The 22,187-nt window shown below is 34.0% G+C and overlaps 2 protein-coding genes across 2 annotated transcripts; one reads left to right on the top strand and one right to left on the bottom strand.

Annotated features, from left to right (window-relative positions):
* Positions 1-10,598: 10,598 nt before the first annotated feature.
* Positions 10,599-14,455, bottom strand: LOC104249493 (probable 2-oxoglutarate-dependent dioxygenase SLC1). Its single transcript, XM_009805928.1, has 4 exons — positions 14,140-14,455; positions 13,193-13,446; positions 12,081-12,408; positions 10,599-11,228 (listed from the first exon to the last, which is right to left on the bottom strand). The coding sequence occupies exons 1-4, from the start codon at positions 14,404-14,406 to the stop codon at positions 10,980-10,982; spliced, it is 1,098 nt and encodes a 365-aa protein (XP_009804230.1). The 5' UTR covers positions 14,407-14,455; the 3' UTR covers positions 10,599-10,979.
* Positions 14,456-20,742: 6,287 nt separating this feature from the next.
* LOC104249494 (serine/threonine-protein kinase-like protein CCR1) lies at positions 20,743-21,330 on the top strand. Its single transcript, XM_009805929.1, has one exon. It carries the CDS (start codon positions 20,743-20,745, stop codon positions 21,328-21,330), a length of 588 nt encoding a protein of 195 aa, XP_009804231.1.
* Positions 21,331-22,187: the final 857 nt, after the last annotated feature.

Here is a 22,187-nt window from a genome sequence, read left to right as displayed (position 1 = left end):
AAATTTCATTGATATTGAGGTTTAATTCGATATTTTTGATGTTATTTTGGTGGTATGAGTACATGAATAAGTCCGTAGGATATTTTTGAGGTTGTGTGTATATTTGGTTTAGAGCCCCGAGGGCTCGGGTGAGTTTTGGATATGCCACGGGGTGAAATTTTGGACTTAAGGAATTGCAGGCCTGCAGGCTTCGCAATTCCCAAACTCATGTTCGCAATTCCCAAAGCCATGTTCGCAATTCCCAGCTTCGCAATTCCCAAACTCATGTTCGCAATTCCCAAGCTTCGCAATTCCCAAACCCATGTTTGCAATTCCCAGCTTTGCAATTCCCAAACCCATGTTCGTAATTCCCAGCTTCGCAATTCCCATACCTGCGACCTACAACTTTATACTTAGACGATTTTAAACCCATTTTTCACATTTTTTCAAAACACAAACTCCTTTGGGCGATTTTCCAAGAACAACTCTTTTTCCAAATCAATTGTAAGTCGTTTTTAACTAGTTTTCTTCAATCATTAACATCTTTTAACATAAATTCAACTTAAAATCAAAGATTTTCATGGGGAAATTGGGAGTTTTGGGTAGAACCTAGGTTTTTCGAAAATTGGGGATTTGAACCTCGATTTGAGGTCCGATTTAAAAAAAAATTATATATTTGGGTACATGGGGGAATGGGTAATTGTATTTTGGTTCGAACCTCGGGTTTTGACCATGTGGGCCCGGGGGCAATTTTTGACTTTTTGGACAAAACTTTGGGAAATTCATTTTCATGCATTCAAATTGATTCATTTAGCGCTTATTGATGTAATTAAGTAACTTGTGGCTAGATATGAGTGAATTGGCGGTGGAATCAAGGGGTAAAGCTATAATTGAATCTTGAGTTGTGTTCGAGGCATCGAGGTAAGTGTTTGGTCTAACCTTAACTTGAGGGATTAGGAGTTGAGTCCTATTTGCTATGTGGCAATTGTTGAGTACGACGTATAGGCATGGTGACGAGTATCTATATGTTGGTGTCAAGCATGACCGTGAGTCTTATATTATGATTTTCATGATTTCGTTGTATTATTCATGCCTTGGTGAAGATTTCTAATTGTTGTATAAAGTTTGTGGAAAGAATTGTGAACCATGATCATTGAGGAGTGGTGGCTCAAGTTGTATAATGAATTATGAAAGTGTAAGTGACAATTGAACTTTTAGAGCATTGGCTCGAGTTGTGAAATGATTTGTGAAGGTATAAGTGATAATTGAACCTCTAGAGCATTGGCTCGAGTTGTGAAGTGAATTGTGAAGTAAAAGTGAGAAAGAGAAGAGATCATTTTGTTGTCACCATTGCCGGGCCATTGTGGATTTATTTGTTATCTCCTTTGCCAGGATGTGGATATTATTGATGTTGTTCCCTTGCTGGGATTTAATTGTTGACTTTTTGGTCTCTTGATGGGATTCTTATTGCAAATTTCCCTTAATTCCTTGCCCTATTGTTTGTGATTGTTGCTTGGGTGAGGAAGAGAGTTAAAGCACGAAGGGTGATGCCGTGCATTGTTTGTTTTGTGAGGAAAGAGTGTAAAGCTCGAAGGGTGATGCCATGCTGCACGATGTACCATCCCGTGTCTATTATATTGATTTCATGGTGAGGATGAGAGTAAAAGCACGAAGGGTGATGCCGTGCAATTTATATTGATTCTTATGGTGAGGACGAGAGTAAAAGCACAAAGGGTGATGTCGTGCACTTGTCGTTGATTTACCTGATTCTTACTGATTATTGAGTTATGTTGTCCTTTATGTTTATTTACTGATTTTCTGTTGTTACTTGATTTTATTTCGATGGTATAGATTCCCTTACCCTATTTGCCTTGTGATTGTTGTTTGGGTGAGGAAGAGCGTAAAACACGAAGGGTGATGCCGTGTATTGAATTGGTGAGAGAGAGAGAGAGCGTAAAAGCACGAAGGGTGATGCCGTGCACTTGTCTTTGATTTCCTAATTTTTATTGATAACTGTGTTACAGTTTCTCTACACTGAATTGCTGATTTCCTTTTGATACTTGTTGTACCCCGCAACATAATTTCCTCTCCCTATTTTCAATTGAACTGTGGCGATTATCATACTTATTTGTTGCTCTTCTGTTACTATTCGATGTTTACCCGCATCATGCTTTCCCCCTCCCATACTTGACTGTATATGACTGTTTCTTTCTGTACTTCTTTTCTGCTGTATATAGTTAAATTGCACAGGTTTATTTGTTAGTATGGTCCTAGCCTCGTCACTACTTCGCTGAGGTTAGGCTAGGCACTTACCAACACATGAGGTCGGTTGTGCTGATACTTCACTCTGCACTCTTTTGTGCAGATGCCAGTGTTGTGGACTTCGGACCGCAGTGAGATTGTTGATTCTTGATCATCAGACGACCCGAGGTAGTCCTGCAGACGTCCACAGGCCTTGGCGTCTCCTTCTATCTACTATTTCTGTTTCTTTCATGCATTTCTAGAGACAATATTGTATTTATTTATTCAGACCATTTATTTGTAGTATTCTTAGACTGTCTATGAAACAGTGACACCAGTTCTGGGTGGTCGAGACTTAAATAGTTGTATTGGATTCATGTTCAGCTAGCTTATTACTTTTTCTTCCGCTTATGTTAAATTCCGTTGTTTAAATGTTATTATTTCGAAATTGTTAATGAATATAAAATGGGTAAAAAGGTAAATTGAGCAAATAATTGACTTGCCTAGCTCGTATTAGTAGGCACTATCACGACTCCCGAGGGTGAAAAATCCGGGTCATGATATTTTCCTTTCTTACTTACTCACGATCAGTCCACTCTACTTACATAAGAAATTCCATGAATTGATATTGTAGAACTCACGTTTTTAGCCTTTAGAAACTCACCAAAGGATAGAAAATATTAAAAACCTAAGGCTTTTTCTCAATCTCACGTTTCTGTATCCCTAAAGCTAGGTGTGATGCTTGTTCCAAGAACCAACATGTGATACCATGAGCAAAAGATATATATATATATATATATATATATATATATATATATATATATATATATATATATATATATATATATATATATATGAACAAGGAAGACTACTTAGCCATACTGCTTCTCTAAATGCCACCTTGCAAAGTGATCTAATAGTTACTTAGGTGTTATGACTCATCCTTCACCTTGGTGCCACCAAGGTATATATCTTTAAGAGTAACTAATTTGAAATGAGGAGGGGATGCCACGTTTGGGGATAAAATACTTATCAAACTTATCCATAATTATCTTAATTAAAGTAGGTGATGACTTGCAACACAAATATCTTAAATTTTGCCACCTAATTCCATGAAATAAGAGTCACACTTTGGCTTTGATGAGGACCATTGTGCTACCACGTTTTGGCTCATTACCCTATCCAAAGACTTTAATTACTCAACCATTAATTATTAATTAACTAGTTAATTCGCCCATTATTCAATAATTCACATAATTAAGAATTATCTCAAATTACTTAGAATATTACTCACTTTTAACACATTTTATGTACCCTACTATTATGCTCATGTGGTACAATATAAGATAAATACCTACACTATTATTTCATTAATCATCTATGTAAAAATACATATATTTTCTCAACTCCCAATTTTCCTAATCTCATTGAAAGAGTACAAATTTTTCGTACGCTTAATTATCAAAATGGTAAAAAGATAACCTTCTTTTCTTGTGAGGAAATAATTTCTATCTTTAAAATAAAGAAAATTTTATTTATAAACTTTCTCGTATTATTTATATAATTTAAAGCATATCCGAAAGTAATAAAGTATATTTTATAAATGGGCCTTTAACTACTTACACATGTCATTAAGTGAATACCCATGTGATTAGTCATCAAAACCCCATTTACATGTGTAAACAATGCACTTTAAGTGCTATGGCTCATATATGCACAGTTTGTGCCACCTTTACTTCTAGTAGTGCTTAGTAACCAAATGTTGTCTCCTACAACTATACATTGGATCCTCCTCCCTCCATTCTTTCCTTAGATGATGACACATAGGTATATACTTGCACTAGTCACCTACTAAAATTAGACACCCATTCTATAACCTCACCTAATTTGCACACATACCCACCCCTTTTATTCTACCTAATAAAGCACTTTAACTACTAAGAGAACACCTACTAACTTATAATGCTTATTCATTCTAGCTACTACACTACACGTGAATTAATGTCCACAACAATAAATACCTTCTAATTAATCTATTAATCTTCCACTAAAATTCAATATTTAATCAATAAACCACAGAATAATTTCTAAGTCTCATTTCACTTAAATACTAGTATACTTCATATACCTTACTATCATGGTCATGTGGTATAGCACTAGTCCATAAATACAGGGTATTATAGCTTGGACCTTATTTCACCTCAAAATGTCAAACTTCGGCTGGGTCGGCGGCAGGCACTTCCCCAGGGTTAATCGGTGGCACCCCCACTCCCGGGGCAATTATGTTATCGTTTTTCCCATGAAATCCAAGACCGTCATCACCATGTGCAGGTGCATTTTGCGAGTTTGACATGTTTTAGCCTGAAAACAAAAAATTCTTGACAAGAACAAGTGTGAAAATAACGTGTGTTATCAAAATCAGTACTGAAACAATCACTACTATCCTCAGCCCCACGGTGGGTGCCAAACTGTTTACCCTAAAATCTGAGTAACAATTAAATTTGTATAGAGGTCTTAAAGATATATGATTTAGTCCAATACCAACTGATAATCAAGGAATCAAATGTATAAATTAAAGAAATAAGTTGAATCAAATCAGCGTGCAAGCAAGTCTCGACCTCGAGCTAAGGTGGCCTCGAGGTAGGTCAGTGAGAACAATAAAGTTAAAAGATAATTCTGATGAGTAATGAGCAAGAAAGTGAAGAGTGTATATTCCTTTGCCAATGATTGATGATGTTACAAATGAATGGGCTCCCCTTTATATAATAGGGGAGTCCTTAACAAGGTACATTTCCATTTTTAGTAGGGAATCTTATTGGGACAACTGTCTAACCGCCTAGCACAAATCCGTACAAATCTATTTTGGAATTTACGCCGTGATCTTAGGGCCGTTGCGGGAATCCTGCTCCTTCTGTTACAAACCATAACGACATCATCTCGGAGTTGGTCATACTCGGCCTCGGGGTTCATTGAACACTTCGATACCCGGGTCATGTACTTCACCATCGGGCTCGAGCCCCATCCGCTTTGAACTTATTCTCTAAGCGACTCCTCGCGCCTACAAAATCGAGCATCCCTGATTTCGACCGTATACAATTAATTTAACTAAGATCACTTTAGCCTCTTTGTTAAAAAAAGGAGGAGGAGGAGGAGGAGGTGGTGGTTTTATTTGTACTCGAGGACCGAAAAGTTTAGCCTCTTTTGTTGAAAAAAAGAAAAGAAAAAGGTTGTATTTGTACAAAATTGAACCTCTAACCTCCTCAAAGATAAAATTCCTAAATCGATGGGCCAAACCCCTTTATAACAACTAAAGTGAAAATAAAGAATATGAGTTCGATATCGTGAATTCTTAGTATTTGTTTTTTCCTTTAGGTATCATTATCGTTTGCAAAAAATCTTGCATACGTAACTCAATTATGATTTTTTTTATTATTCAATCGATTTCCGGTACGCGCATGGGGCCGATTAAATTCGAACTCTACGCCAAAAAGTTCTATATGGGTAAAGCTCTTTCAAATAAAGGCGATTCCATACTGAGGGCTCAAACCCCAGACTCTTAGTTAAGGATGAAGGAATACTTACCGTTTCATCACCATCTTTGTTGGTTATTATGATTCTTTAATAGAAGTTGTCTATATTTGGACAAGGTTGTTCATATTAATCCTAAGGGATGCTAGAGGATTTTCTTTTCTGGACTGAATTCAAAGTTAAAGGTGGAAATATCGAATGCCCCCGAGAAACCTAAATACTGATAAAATTGATTTAACTCATTGACAATTTAGTGGGTGTTTGGACATAAGAATTTTAAATTTCCGGAACAAAGTGAAAAAAAATTTAAGTGAAAATGGTATTTGAAAATTAGAGTTGTGTTTGGATATGAATATAATTTGGGGCATTTATATCTATACCCGCTTTTTGGGTCACGTTTTAACTTGTGCCCGCTTTGCAAAAAAATTGCAAGCGTACCCACTTTTTCGCGTAACTTCAGCATACGAGGCTGAAGTAGCAAAGGCAATCATGCAAAACTTCAGCATTCTAGTAGGCGGGCCTGAAGTAGCAAATGTGTTGAACCAAATGTGCTAAAATTTTTGTATGTAATTGCTGAACTTAAGCATAGTAGCTGAAGTTTTTGTTTGTAATTGCTGAACTTAAGCATAGTAGCTGAAGTTTTTGTTTGTAATTGCTGAACTTAAGCACAATAGCTGAAGTTTTGTTCTCTATTTGCTGAAATTTTTGTTTGTAATTGCACTAAATAAGCTGAAGTTTTTTTGTCCTGGATTCATTAGTTTTGTCATTAAGCTTTTTCAAAAACTTCAGCAGAAGATGCTGAAGTTATTTAGTTCATTTATAAAATCTTCAGCACTAAATAAGCTGAAGTTTTTTTTATCTTGGATAAGTTTTTTCAAAAACTTCAGCAGAAGATGCTAAAGTTATTTAGTTCATTTGTAAAAACTTCAGCACTAAAAGCTAAAAAAAAATTGTCCTGGATTCATTAGTTTTGTCATAAAGCCCTTTCAAAAACTTCAGCAGAAGATGCTGAAGTTATTTAGTTCATTTGTAAAAACTTCAGCACTATATAAGCTAAAGTTTTTGAAAAAGCTTTCTAACATACTAGATAAATAATCAGATTGCCAACAGTATCTAAGTCATAAATTTTGGAAATAATAAACGTGAAAAGAACAGAATTATCATTGTCTACTAACTTACGTACGTGGAAATATTCAGAAATTATTGTCTACTAACTTATATACGTAATTATTTATAATTTATTTTTAAATAATCTGATTAACATATTTATGGCAATCATCCCATGAACTGAAGTTTCATAGCAGCACCAACAGCAGCAGAAGATAGAAGAAGAAGAAAAAGAAAACGAAGGAGGAGAAGGAGGAGGAAAAAGGGGGCTGAAGTTGTTTAAAAAGTGGATACAAGTTAAAATTTTTTTAAAAAATGGGTATAAGTTAAATGAGGGTGACCAAATAGGGCGTCCCGTGCAATTTTTACATATAATTTTGGGTTGTTTTAAATTTTTGTGAGTGATCTGAGTGAAAATTTTGAAAAATAACTTTTTGGAGTTTTTCAAATTTTCGAAAAATTCCAAAACACATTTTCAAGTAAAAATTAAAAATTTTATGGTCAAATACTGATAAAAAAAGTGAAGTTTTTCAAAAAAATAAAATAAAAAAAACTACCTGGCCAAACGGGCTCCTAGTAATACTTGTCTGAATTCATACCATCTTATTTCTTTGTGGTAAAATGGCTGCAGATGGTATTTGGAAAAGACATTTCTTCTCTATTATTATGGGAGATCAGAGACTTGAATGTTCAGAAGAAACTCTGTAGACAGTACTAAAAGGCAACTGCATTTCTTTCAATTCTTTTGTCATTTAATTTGTCAATGAGTCAATACAAAGGATATCTGGACTTTGAATTTTGGCAAAACGACTATGGCGTAAACCAAAGTGGAAATATTCACCAATATACGCTTTAAATATTTCAAATGGGAAAACTCCTTTTGTTGTCTTGAAAAAAGGTTCATGATAAGGTTACAACTTATAAGGGAAAAGAATGTGGCTTATGAGTCATTTTTCTAATTTTTGTATGACGGAAAATATTTTTCATAAAAAAAGTCATTTTCTCGTGTTCCTATTTTTTTTAGGATAATATTTTCCATTAAAATACGAAAAATGACTTCCACCCACAACTTAGGCAAGAAAGTTATTTTTCTAAAAAAAAGTTACTTTTCATGAAAAATATTCGGAACATTTGCATCTATACCCGTTTTTTGGGTAACACTTTTTCGCGTAACTTCAGCATACGGGCCTGAAGTAGCAAAGACAATCACGCAAACTTCAACATTCTAGTATACGGGCCTGAAGTAGCAAAAACTGCTGAACCAAGTGTGCTGAAGTTTTTGTTTGTAATTGCTGAACTTAAGCATTCTAGTGTTGAAGTTTTGTTCTCTATTTGCTGAGATTTTTATTTATAATTGCTGAACTTAAGCATTCTAGTAGCTAAAGTTTTGTAATGCTAAAGTTATTTAGTTCATTTGTAAAACCTTCAGCACTAAATAAGCTGAAGTTTTTTTGTCCTGGATTCATTAGTTTTGTCATTAAGCTTTTTCAAAATTTCAGCAGAAGATGCTGAAGTTATATAGTTCATTTGTAAAAACTTCAGCACTAAATAAACTGAATTTTTTTTGTCCTGGATTCATTAGTTTTGTCATAAAGTTTGTTCAAAAATTTCAGCAGAAGATGCTGAAGTTATTTAGTTCATTTGTAAAAACTTCAGCACAAAATAAGCTGAAGTTTTTTTGTCCTGAATTCATTAGTTTTGTTATAATCATACTATTATAAAATAATCAGATTGTCAACAATATCCAAATCATAAAATTTTGGAAACAATAAACGTGAAAAGAACAGAATTATCATGAAAAGAATCACTAAGTATGACCTTAAACTTTCCGTACGTGAAAATATTCACAAATTATTATCTACTAACTTAAGTAATTATTTATAATTTATTCTTAAATAAACTGATAAACATACTTATGGCAATCATCCCATGAACTGAAGTTTTATAGCAGCACCAACAACAGCAGAAGAAAGAAGAAGAAGAAGAAGAAGAAGAAGAAGAAGAAGGAAAAGGAAGAGAAAATGGGCTGAAGTTGTTTAAAAAATAGGTACAAGTTAAAACTTTAAAAAAATGAGTATAAATTAAATGGGGCACGAAAAATATTTTGCATGGACTTCCATGTACCAAACACATAGTCCTGCATTTCAGCCCAAAATTTTGACTTCATGATCTGACCGAGAATTATATGTTTTAATTAAAGGTCAAGTAATAACACTCACTAACTTCACATTTCAATTGTCAAGTAATAAATGAAGGAAAATTTGTAACTTTTGTCGCTGTGTCCACACCGTGTCCAATAATAATCTAATACCAACCATGTTTTAAAAGTAGCGTAAAGAAGACCCAAAAGAAGTTGAAAAACAAATCTAGTATGCTTATAACCTTTGGGATTTTTACCTAGTTATAGTATAATAGAAATCTATTTATCACCTTTATTTAGGTCCTTATTAATTAATTTGTATATTTATATTTATAAATTATTATATACAAAACCATTAAAAAAAAATTCACGATCCCTTAATTTTAGCATGTCAGTTATACGACACCCACCCCATTTCAATAACCTTCCTTAATTTTAGCATGTCAGTTATACGACACCCACCCCATTCCAATAACCTCCCTGCATTTAAGATTTTATTTCTTTTTTCTCTCTTTCTTAATAATCACCCAAAATTTCTCTTTTATTTTTATACCCCCCCCCACCCCCCAAAACAATTCCGATTCTTTTCCTTTTCCAAAGATTTTCAAACCTAATTTCTCTCTTTCTTACTAATCATCCAAAATCTTTATTTCTTATTGATACAATGCAGACGAATTCAGAATATTGCTTTAGAATCAAGTTGTGGGTAAGTTTTGAATCTTGTTTTCTTTCTATCTAAAATCTTTATTGTATGTGACTTGTATATGATACATAAATATCCAAAACAATACTTGATACAATACTAATACAATTCTAATACGATTATATTAGATTTTTAGTGTAGAGTTGTGATTGAAACTTGAATAAGATGAAGATCATAATTGTTTCACAATTTTTCAGAAATGTATCGTGATTTTATTATAATTGTATATGTATCATAATTGTTACAGGAATTGTATTACAAATATATATTCATTGTATATTCATTGTATATTCATTGTATATTGTTACGAGCAGTTGTGAGTTCGTGACGAATTTCACAGTTTGTATCTCAAACATATAATAATTGTATATTAATTTATTAGCATTGTATCAGGTATTATTTTGGGTATTAATGTACTAGATACAAGTTAGATACAATACAAGTATGATACAATTATATTTTAGGCATTGATGTATCTGATACAATTATAATTATGATACAATTATCATACAATTCTTGAATATTCTTCATTTCCAGTGTTGTCTAATCTTCAAGCAAAAGAATGATACAATTGACGATTTTTTAATAATATAAATCTATCGGCAATGGTAGGAAGAGAGAAGATGGAGATTTTGGGCGTAGATTAAGGGATTTTGATGTTAAAAAAAAAAGAGAGAAGAGGAGAGGGAAAAAAAAGGAAATGATGTAATTGAACCCCTTAATTGAAGGCACTAATAATAGAGTGAGAATCTTTTAAGGAGCAATGTATACAATTTGTAAGAAAAACCTAAATACTTATTAAAAACTACAAAACATAGAGATCATAGATACATGAGTTTTTAATATAGTATAGCTAATTAAAAGTCCCTATAATCTTTAGTACTACTTTGAGATTCAATATTTAGAAATTAGAACCATGAGCTTAAGAGGGCAAAAACTTTTATAGCCATAATTTTCTTCAGATTCTACCTCTGCTACACAAACTTTTTACTTTAAATAATCAAAATTCAAAAATCAAGGAAAAAATAATAACTAACTAGCTACAAATACCCCTACTAAAGTACATTTTTCTACTTATTATTTTTTATTTAGTGTATGGTATCCATTTTGAGACCCAACTAATCTAGATTCGCGTCAGTCCATTGTAGGGGTAAAATACTCCCGTCAAAAGGTAACTTCATTCCCAATGCTTGAACGTGGAAACTTCTGATTACGAATGAGGGGTGTTTACCATTCCATCACAACCTTCAGTGATCTTCTTATGCATAACATGGTTCCATTTTAATTAGTCAATTTTCTAGATTCCAAGAAACTTTTGCTCTTGTGTTCACAAGAGGAAAGGTATTCAAGAAAAGTAGCAAAGTCTGTATCCTTGTAAAGTTTGGGATTGGATTCATTGATGAGATTTGGAGAGGGCTGAATCTTGCAGCTATAAGGCAGGCTGTGTAGTGAAGCAACTGAGATTCTTGATTTTGAAGAATTTACAAGAACCCTATGTAACACACTTTTATACCTCCCATTGCTAAATATCTGTTCATCAAATGAATAAAGAAAAAAAATGAGATAGTGATAATTTCTTGAAAAACACATAATTTGTAACCAAACAAAATAATAATATAGTATCTCTATTTCATTCACCACGGTATATATTAGACGAACTATACATATATTTAGAGCATCAAGCTTGTAGCTTGTGATTCTTTTGTGTGTGTTTACAACTATTAATTTAGCATTTAATATATTCAATTGTGAACATCTTATATTCGTTTACTCTAGGATAAAGAAAGATCATAAAGCTAAAATTTTGTAGAAGGGAATTTCACCCTTAATAGTTTTGAAATTCTTTACAAATAAGTATGTAAGTATTTCAATTGGAAACATCGAAATTTAAAATTCTTTTGTAAAAACATCTCCATTATTTCTCATTTCCATTATTCTTATTTCCTTTTCTTTCAATCCAAATTTTCTTTTTTACTTTTCCCCATTGATGTTGAATAATACTTCCTAGGTTTCAGATAGAATGAAGGAATTCGAAATGCGAGAGTCAAACATTTTAATTTTCTATCTCAATCGTCCATCAACTTCTTCATCTTCTTAAATAAAATTTGACGTAACTAGTTTAAAATTACTATACATAATAAAAAAAAAACTTAAAATTATATGAAAAAATTATCTTTAAACAAAAATTTGTTCGACTTCCTAATATAGTAATAGTGTGGTATAAAATAAAACGAAAGTGGCCTCAAGGTCCCCGGCTTTGACAAGAAAGTTGTTTAACATCCAAATATAATAATAGTATCATATAAAACCCTGACTTTGACAATAAAGTTGTGCAACATCCTAATATCGTAATAGTATCATATAAAATGAAACGAAGCTGACCTCAAGATGGTCCCCAACATTGACAACAAAGGAGTTGAGAATGGGCTCAACAGTTAACCATTTTTCTTGATGTTGTATTTGTAAACCTTTCACTTCATCTTGGAGGAGAAGTGTGAGTAAGCCATAGTCAGAATGTGGTGGCATCCCAAGTGTTAAATCTGGCTCTGGACAACAAGGGTAGCAATTCAATACTAAGAGTTGGCTCCCATCCTCAAATTCTTTCAAACTTTCATTATTTTCCTTCAATATTCCCAAGCTTTCAAGAATTGCCCCTATTAGCAACTGGTACAACAACTTTGTTTGCTTGGCATAATTTGCAGCTGCCTCCCTATTAATCAATTAAAACATATATAGTATTAACTATTTTTGTCAGCCATAAAGGAAAAAAAAGGTTCAAGATATATAGTATTAAAAAAAGCTTCACTTTGCTTAACATGTAATAACAAGGTAGTTACTAGTTTTATCATATTACAAACTTAGAGTTTAACTTCTATATGCTGATAGTGCAAAACAATATTATTCTATTAGGTCATGACCTAAAAGATACTTAATTATAGGTGTGTGTCCATAAAAGCAGCCAACCTGCTACAGTAAGTCAAAGTACAGTAATTAATATTAATGTAAACATTCTTTACTCCCTCAACTTGGAGTGGAGTTAGAATACAAAGTTATGTGCTGGCCAAATGCAGTAGTTTTTTTTCAAACTCCGTATTTGTCTTACAAAATCCATTGAATATGCACAAATTATTATCAATCCAGAACCCTAACTTAAATTGGCTAAGCTTCAAATTCCTGCTCGCCTCTGCTCTCAGCGTACATAAGTTAAATCCTACAAATTAATGGAGTGCTTATTATAGATATTGACTCATAATTATCTTTAAATGACCCGATAGTGTGATAAATTAAGTTTTTATACAATGGGTAGGAACTTAAAATTCTAAAAAAAATAAAAACTACACTGTAATTAAATAGTATTCGAGTTGACTTTGGAGATGATTAAGTAAGCTATCTATTGAAGTTAGTTATGGCATATTATAATGCAAGTGAGGGATCCTACTCTTATTATACAAGTTGACTTTGTTTTTTAAAATATTGAATAGTTAATTAGTCACCTGAGATGTACAGGAGAAGAGGGCCAAAGTGAGAGGAGATCACTTGATGACAAAGAATGGCAACTAAGCTTGAGAAAATCCCTCCAACAGAAAACTCCATCTTTGTTTTGGTTAAAGCTTGTGCCAAGACGTACTGGTGCTTGCATATCGGTAGACATGTATTTTGCTCTTTCTTCAAATGGGAGCTCAAAAAACTTTTTACCAACTTCAATTATGTGCTCTATTATTTTGCTAGGTATACCATGATTTACCAACTGCACATCAACAAAACAAAAAAAATGGGTTAGCTATAAATAATCTCATTCTCTTCATTTTTTTTGTTAAGGAGATAAAATAATTTATTTATTTTCAAGCATCGGACTGGTCTGACTATTCCAAATTCGAGGAGTTATTTTGCATTTTTTTTGTTGTTAAAAATGACTTAGGAATTCATTTCTAGAGTTTAAACCCGAGACCTCTCGCTAAGGGTAAAGAATGTTTGCCATTCCAACCACCGTACGGTGGTGACTCAATAGATGTCAAGTGGCAACACAAGAATGAAACATTCTATGCTAGAGACTTTATTTCAGAGGCGGATCTATGACGGCGTTTGTGAGTGTAAATAAACTCCTTAATTTGAGCTCAAACTACGTATACATGCACTTAACAATTTAGTTATGAAGAGATGTAGTCGTGTCTTTTTTGTCCTTCTAGAATTATATTTAACGTCCCTTTATGATTTTTCCGATTGGCGCCTTGGGTCGGCAGCTGGCTCCAAGGCATTATTGCCACGGCTACTATCGACCCGAGCCCAAAGAAGGAAAAGAACGTATTAAAGCGAGGAGTAAAAGAAGAAGAAATATGATCCCTATTAGTAATTCATATGAGAAAAATAAAAAATAAATGGAAGAAAGTGGTTAAATTAAAGGAAAAGTGGACAAATTTCAATGTTACAAAAAAAACTATACCTGAAAAAAGCCATACTCTTCACAAGCTTTGGCTAGTGATTTGAGAACTTGGGATCTGTTGGGTCCTAGTAATTGAGCAAAATCAATAATGGGCAAGTTGAGGTTTTCATCAATTTTTTCTTCTTTATTCACAATTACTGGTCTATCTGAAACTGGCAATATATATTTTCTTGGAATTTTAGTAATCCCATTTTCACATAAATGCCTAACTCCTTTTTGATATCTACTCTCAGTATCTTCAACAGTCATATTCATTGCTGGACACATTATATTTTGTGTACTAAAATGGTTGGATCGGAGAAGGAATTAGAGAGAAGGGTTTTAATTTGGTGAGTTTTTATTTGAGAAACAATGTATTTATATAGGAGAAACAACGTGAGAAAAACAGTGTTAGTTACTATAATTTCCATGCAAAAACACAAGTGTTGACTTGGTATGGGTCAAACAACGAGGCTTTTTGGTAACAAAGGAACTAGTCTTTTTCTTTCCCTTCTTTGTGGCCCCCTCAACTAAGACAATTTCAACTTTCAACCCTTGTGGACCAATCTATATATATTTCTGACAAGAGGGGTTGCTCATATGAGCCCGTTTGGATTGACTTAAAAAAAGTAATTTTTAAGCACAAGTGCTTAAAAATACTTTTTAAGTGATAGAGCTGAATTTATAAATAAGTTGTTATGTATTTGGATAAAAGTGCTGGAACTAAAAAAAGTTGTTGAAATGTTTGGTAAACAAGTGCTCGTAAGCACTTTTTCTATTAAAATGACTGAGATATCCTTAAAGCTGTTAACACTATAAAGAAGCTTATTACTATAATATTTTATTTTAAAATTATTAATATAAATATGAAATAATTTGTTTGAACTGATCACCTAAAATAAGACTCAATCTGAATTGTATGATTATTGATGTAAAAAAAATAGTATGAAATGGAAAGAAAATAGTTGGGAAAAACTTTAGATAATCCCAACTAGATGAGTGGCGGTGGACAAAAAAATGAAGTAAAAACTCAAAATGTAAATCAAATCAAGTGTTACCAACTGGAGAAGAACCAGAAAGAAAAAGAGTAAAATGAAGAAATACAAGGGAGGAAATCGCAGGAATAGAGAACAAATTGGGATTTTGTTGTGAAGGACATTTTTGGAATAATAAATATTATTAGGGATAAGAGGGTAAAATATTTGGTCAAAGATAGTTTGCCAAACACTCCCAATATCTGAAAATGGCTTAAAAGCAAGTTTGACCAGCTTTAAGCCAATCCAAACAGGCTCATGGTCAACACCCTCCATTTACAACCTTATTCAAGGTTGTGGGTTCGAGTCACCAAGGGCGCATAGCTCCAACAAAAGAGATCGAAGAGGAATCAAACTAAAGCAATTGAAGCAAAGGCTTTAGGCCCAAAATTTTGGGGGTCCCATTTTTTTTAAATTAAAATAAGTTTTATGGTTAATTTTTTGAAAATACATTTAATGGTAACAATTTCAAAATTTTATAAAAAATTAAAAAGAACTATGTAGCAATGTGATTGATAAGCTATACTATCAATTAAAAAATACTTAAAGAAATTGATTATAAAAAATTATTACTTAACAACTTTGTATCTCAAAGAACTATAAAAATAGGCTTCAATTATATATATATATATTCCACTCTCAAGATCTGCCCTATTTTGTCTACGCACAAGGGACGTTCAAATAAAGAGGTTATACTTTGAGAATTCTTTTTCTCGTTTTCCCCTTGACTTGTCTAGAGAATCTTAAATTTTCTTAAAATATCAGAAGTTGCAGGTAATTGCTAGCCGGGGGCAGAATTAAATTAAAGAGCTCAATCACGACCCAATTTCATTATAGGTTATGATGGCGCCCAACATCATTGTCAGGTAAGCCAATGCAGAAATATTAATAAGTTCTAGATTTATTTTACTAAAACAGTTACAGCAATTTCTTAATTTGAATTTAAAACAAGTGATAATTAGTAACGTACAAAAATAATTATACAACCCCAAAAGAATAGTCTATCAATGTGTGTGTCAAGACCTGGTGTCACAAGTATGTGAGCATCTAGTAGAATATACAAAAGAATAAATCTATCTTACTGTCTGAAATAGAATAGACAGCCAAAAGTACAGAGAGACTCCATCATGTTGTTGAACGGCATAGGAATGGAGCAACTCACCGTGGAAATCTCGGACTACGATCAACGCGCACCAGACTGGTAGCCAGATGTACCTACCTCAGATCCTGTACAATTAAATACAGAAGTGTAGTATGAGTACATAACCAATATGTACACAGTAAATATCTCGTCTAATCTCGAAGAAGTAGAGACGAGAGGTCGACTTGATACTTACTAGGGTCAAATAATATAAGAAAGTATTATGCTAAGCATGAATGTCACAAATAAATAACAATTTATAGCAAGAAGTGATAAGTCATGTCCTAGATAATATCACAGTTAGCCATTTACATTTCAGTGCATTTAACAAAGTAAGTCATGAATAAGATTTCACATAGATATCATGCGCACATTATGCCGAGGTCGTACGGCCCGGTCCAACAGAAAAGAAACTGAGCACTGCCAGAGGGTCGAATGACGCGAACCATAGATGCATCTATTTCTACCAAGGTGATCGGCCCGATCCTCAAATATCAATTATCATCAAGAAAGTACATAAAGGCACATTTATATTCAAATAAATTCATACAAATGTTCAAGCAAGTGCATACGTTCACATATGTTCATTTTCAAATCTCTAGCATATCTTAGGTGGTCTCATTAGCATGAAAGGACATAAACATTCACAAATATGGCATGATACGGGTCCTAAACTATCCGGACAATTAACATAATAGTAGCTGTGCACGGACTCTCGTCACCTAGTGCGTACGTAGCCCTCGTATTTAAAAGCAATTTATCCAATTATTTTACCTGTGGGGACAATTCCCTCTTACAAGGTTAGAAATGAGACTTACCTCGCTCCAAAGCGTACTTCCAATACCAAGAATGTGCTCAAACCCTCAATTTGGAGCCGAACGATCCAAAACTAATTAAACGAGGTAGGAACTAGTTAATACAAGTTCAAGAGTTCATATTTTAATTACTAAAGTAATTTTCCAACCTTTAAGCACAAGTTTCCTAAAATCCGACCCCGGACCCACGTGCCCAGATTCCGAATTTTTTTCGAAGAAAGTCATTCTTTATAACCTAAGGATCAATAATATATGATTTATACTTCATTCCATAACAAATTTCGTGGTTAAATCTAACTTTTATCAAAACTCTAGGTTTTGCTCTAATCCCATGATTTTTCCTTAATCTTTATGTGTTAATCTACCCAAGGCTCAAATATTAAACTAGAAATAAGTACGATGGACTTACCTCAAGATGCTAGGTGAAATTCCTCTCTTTGAAAGCTCCCAAATCGCCCAAAGAAAGGTGGAAATGTGTTAAAAATGACACATTCCTGTATTAAATGAAGGCACTGCCTTCAGCGATTTCCGCACCTGCGGTCAGGGGACTGCATTTGCGGTCTCGCTTCTGCGAGAGGGGGTCCTCATCTGCGGAGTTAGGCCAGGCGAGCTGGGATTGCTTCTGCGGTCTTTGAGCCACTCCTGCTTAGCCGCTTCTGCGGAGAAGGAGTCACATCTGCGGTTCCTAGGCTCCTCCCCTTGGCGGCTTCTGCGATGTGTTGACCGCACCTGCGGCTGACCAATCGCAGGTGCGGTTATGACAGATAGCAAGCTCCTTTCCAATTTTTTCCAACTTCACTCGAGCCTCGTGTGGTTGACGCTCGGGGCCCCTGGGATCCGCCCGAATATACCGACACGTTCGAAATCATAAAACTGACTCGCTCGAACCCTCAGAACGCCCGAAACAACGCTAAATCTAAGAATCACCCCCTAAAATTAATTAAATCAAACTTATGAATTTCAAGTTCTTCAAATTACTTCTAACGCGCCGAAACGTACTTATACTACTCGGAGTGACACCAATTTTGCGTGCAAGTCTTAAATGATACTACAGAACTATTCCCGATCTCGGAATTCCGTTCGGACCTCGATAACGCAAAAACCCGCTCCAATCCAACTATTTAAGAACTTAAAAATTCTTAAGGAATCAACTTTCACTATTAGGCACCAAAATGCTCTCGGATCATCCAAAACCCGATCCGGACATACGCCCAAGTCTGAAATCATCATACGAACCTGTTGGAACCTTTCAATTCGGATTTCGAGGTCGTTTACTCAAAACGTTGACCGAAGTCAAACTTGGCATTTTAAGCCAACCTTAAGGAACCAAGTGTTCTGATTTCAATCCAAATCTCGAACAACCATTCCTGCAAGTCATAAATCAGTAAAAGCAAGTATGAGAAGTCTTATCTAAGGGGACGGGGTTCTAAAAAGCAAAACGACTAGTCGGGTCATTACAAGCTCCTAACAAAGTTAAAGGTATAATTTTTACAAATATCTAATTTTAGAGCGGCTAATTAAAATATAACCAGCATTTGCAAAGTAATAGTAATTGAAAGATAACTATAATTTTAGCCATTCTCAAAGACGCTATTTAGAGATTAGTTAGTACTAATTTTGTCTTGAATTTTTAAATTAAAAATCTTAACTTTAGGACAACTCAGGACATTTTTGTCTTGAAAAATTAAACTAAAAACTGAAATTTATAATGCAATGGCTAATTCCTAACCCTTTAGAGTAGCTACCTGATGTCATTTCTACTCCTCTATGCCCCACGTCATATTTATAACCTGTTGGTGATTGATCATGATTAATAGTCCATTTGACCAAGTTTTTTTTTTACCAAAAGTATTTTTTTCTACTTCCAGAGTTGAGGTGTTCGGCCAACATTTTAGAATTTGCCAAAAATGCTTTTGAGTAAAAGCATAAACAGTTTTTAAGAATCATAAAAAAATAGCTTTTCTCCAAAATCACTTTTTTAAAAGCACTTCTGAAAAAAATACACTTAGAAGCAGTTTTTAAAAGTTTGACCAAACACTAATTACTATTCAAAAGTCTTTTCAAATTAATTAGCCAAACACAAACTACTTATCACCAAAAAAAATTAAAGAATATTTAAAAAAAAAATTCAAAATAAGCTGATTTTAGAAGTTTAACCAGACCGGCTATAAGTGCGTTCTTGCCATAATTGGATGCTCGCTAGAGGCAAACATACATAGACCTCATTTTAAAGTACTTATTTTATTATGAAAAGTAAGTGCCTGTTGAATTGACTTATTTTAAGTGTTTTTAAGTTAAAATAGCTTTTAAGCTATTTTGTCGTGTTTGGATAAAATAAAAAAGTATTTTTAAGCACTTGTTTTAAAGTTAAAATGATAAAAATAAGCCAAAAATTAAAATTCCTAACTTATAATTTTTGGCTTAAAGTCACCTACAACAAGCTCATCCAAACGGGTTCTAAATCTTGACTTGAAGAAAAAGTGCTTATAAGTTATAAATTTGGTTAGTTAAGGTGCTTGGCCAAATTCTTTTAAAATAATAATTTTAAATAGGATTTATTTTAATTTTTTGTTTAGAAAAAGTTAGAAAAAAAGGTAGGAGTGACATCTGTGGAGGACAAGTTGTGGGAATTAAGGTTGAGATAATTTGGGCATGTGAAGAGGAGAGATATAGATGCTCCGGTCAGGAGGTTAGAGGGGTTGTCCATGGCGGGTCTAAGGAAGGGAAGTAGTAGGCCTAAGAAGTATTGTGGAGAGGTAATTAGGCAGGATATGTCGTTGCTTCATCTTACCGATGATATGACCCACGATAGAAAGGTGTGGAGCTCGGTGATTAGGGTTGTAGTGACTCATAGTAGTATATTTCTCCTAATCTTACTAGTAGTACTAGGATTATTTTTGTATTATCATATCATGGTTCTTTATTATTACATGTTGTGTCATTCACGATCGTTACCATATTACATTGTTGTTATCATTGTTTGCTACTTGGCTGCTTTATTTTATCTCTGTTGTTCCCTGAGCCGAGGGTCTATCGAAAATATCGTCTCTACCTATATAAAGTAAGGATAAGATCTACGTATAAACTATCCTCTCTAGACCCAATTTATAGAATTATACTGGATTTGTTGTTATTTGTCGGAAAAGGTTAGGGAAAAAAAGTAAATTCTTCGTAAAAAAAAATGATCCAAAATGCATTGAACTTTGCTAGTGCTTTGCCTGTAAGTTTATATGCTGCGGCCGAATAACCGATACCGTACTATAGATTACATCAAACGCATTATTTAATCAATTAAGATATGTCATCTAAAGTACTAATTCGTTAAGATGCAATACTATGTCTAGTCAGACGCTTACGCATGATTTAAGTTCTATAGGTTCAATTCTAGAAGAGTTTTATCTTGAATTCGTTGTATTTTTAAAATTATAAGTTCAAATCTACTATTTATTATAATTTGGCGAAATGGCTTCCTCGCCACTTAAACTTGTCGGGATTTTTTAAAGCCGATACATAAACGTTCTATTTTCCCATTTAAACACTCGAACTCGTTTTTTCCATAACTAATAAACACATCTGACAAGAGACCATGTGCGCGTATATTACACATACACATACGTGTCCATCCATTCAACAAATGACCAATGAATGTCTTATATGTCAAGGGCACGAAAACTCTAACCCTGGTCCCCTCTTTAATGCAAGCCTTTTGAATGAGCCTGATTTGGTAAAGAGAGCCAATGCTGCTACGATTATACATACCAACAACCGAGAATTTGAGATGGAGCTAGAGATCCTCTGCAGTGTTCGCCACAGCAGTATAGTTAATTTGTTAGGTTATTGTGCAGAAATGGGGGAGAAGATTCTTGTTTACGAACTCATGCCTCACGGAACGCTTCACGACCATCTCCACGGCGGTCTTTCTCGTCTGAGATGGAACCTTAGGCTGAAGATTGCGATGCAGGCTACAAAGGGGCTCGAGTACCTTCACAAGGAAGTTTTTCCTCCTATTGTGCACCGTGATGTGAAGAGTTCGAACATTCTGTTGGACGCTGATTGGGGAGCTCGTATTGCAGATTTTGGATTGCTTACACCTAATGAGAAGGATCTTAACGGAGATGTGACAACTGATGTCTATAACTTTGGGATCGTGCTGCTAGAGATTCTTAGTGAAAGAAAAGCTTATGACCGGGATTGCACACCTCCAAGTATTATCATCTGTTAGTCTTGTTCTGATCGAGCTTCGTTTGTTCCAAATGATGCAAAACTTAGCTTCAACTCTACAATATACAACTTTCCACCATTTTCACGGTCTAAAAAAATGAAAAAAAAAAATGAAAATGGAGCTTCAAAATTTTAAAAATGGAGAGGGGGGTATTTTAGAAGGAACAAATAAGAATACAATTAAACACAACCCATTTTGTACTGTTGGGCGTTGGGAAGGGGGTTTTCACGCTCCTGTGGGTCGTGTTCCTCAGGCGGGCTATTGATTAGGACCAACTGATGCCACATGGGCATGGTCAATGGTCAAATATGTTTATTAGTTATGGAAAAAATAAGTTCGAGTGTTCAAATGGGAAAGTTATAAGTTTATGTATCGGCTTTTAAAACCCCGTCAAGTTTAAGTGGCCGGGAAACTATTTCGCCTTACAATTTTAGTAAACTTTTAAGCATATATTTATACCCCACATTAAAAGTACAAAGTTCAGTTGAACCCGTTATTACAACTCTACATCCACCTCTGTGTCTAGCAGCATGAGCATCACATAATTAAATTACAATATATCCACCATCAAAACTTATAGTCTAGTAATATCGATGAGCGTCTCTCATCCTAAAAATAATATTGTCATTTTGACCAATGTGTTAAAAGGAGGGGGCGTGAAGCAAGGCGGTTTACCTCTCACGAGGCGAGGCATAAGTAGGGGCGGGCCGACGAATTTTGTGGCCTAAACCCAAACTTTTTAAGGGGCCTTAACTTTTTAATTTTTTATTATTTATTTAAAGTCTATTTTTTTAACTTTTCTTAGATATAAAATTATTAATGGTTTCCTTATAATCAGTAACTCCTAATAAGTATTT

The sequence above is a fragment of the Nicotiana sylvestris genome, chromosome 5 (genome assembly GCF_000393655.2).
Source record: "Nicotiana sylvestris chromosome 5, ASM39365v2, whole genome shotgun sequence".
NCBI classification, from domain to species: Eukaryota; Viridiplantae; Streptophyta; class Magnoliopsida; order Solanales; family Solanaceae; genus Nicotiana; species Nicotiana sylvestris.
The sequence above is the reverse complement of the archived record's forward strand: the minus strand, read 5'-3'. Positions and strand labels throughout refer to the sequence as shown.

What these genes read in the sequence shown, in the direction of transcription:
- LOC104249493 (XM_009805928.1), bottom strand. Translation starts at nt 14,406, where the DNA reads ATGTGTCCAGCAATGAATATGACTGTTGAAGATACTGAGAGTAGATAT. An exon ending in TCTTCTCCTGTACATCTCAG is followed by an intron (nt 12,409 to 13,192) that starts GTGACTAATTAA and finishes ATTGATTAATAG; the next exon opens with GGAGGCAGCTGCAAATTATG. An exon ending in ATGTTGGGGACCATCTTGAG is followed by an intron (nt 11,229 to 12,080) that starts GTCAGCTTCGTT and finishes TTTGATGAACAG; the next exon opens with ATATTTAGCAATGGGAGGTA.
- LOC104249494 (XM_009805929.1), top strand. Translation starts at nt 20,743, where the DNA reads ATGACCAATGAATGTCTTATATGTCAAGGGCACGAAAACTCTAACCCT.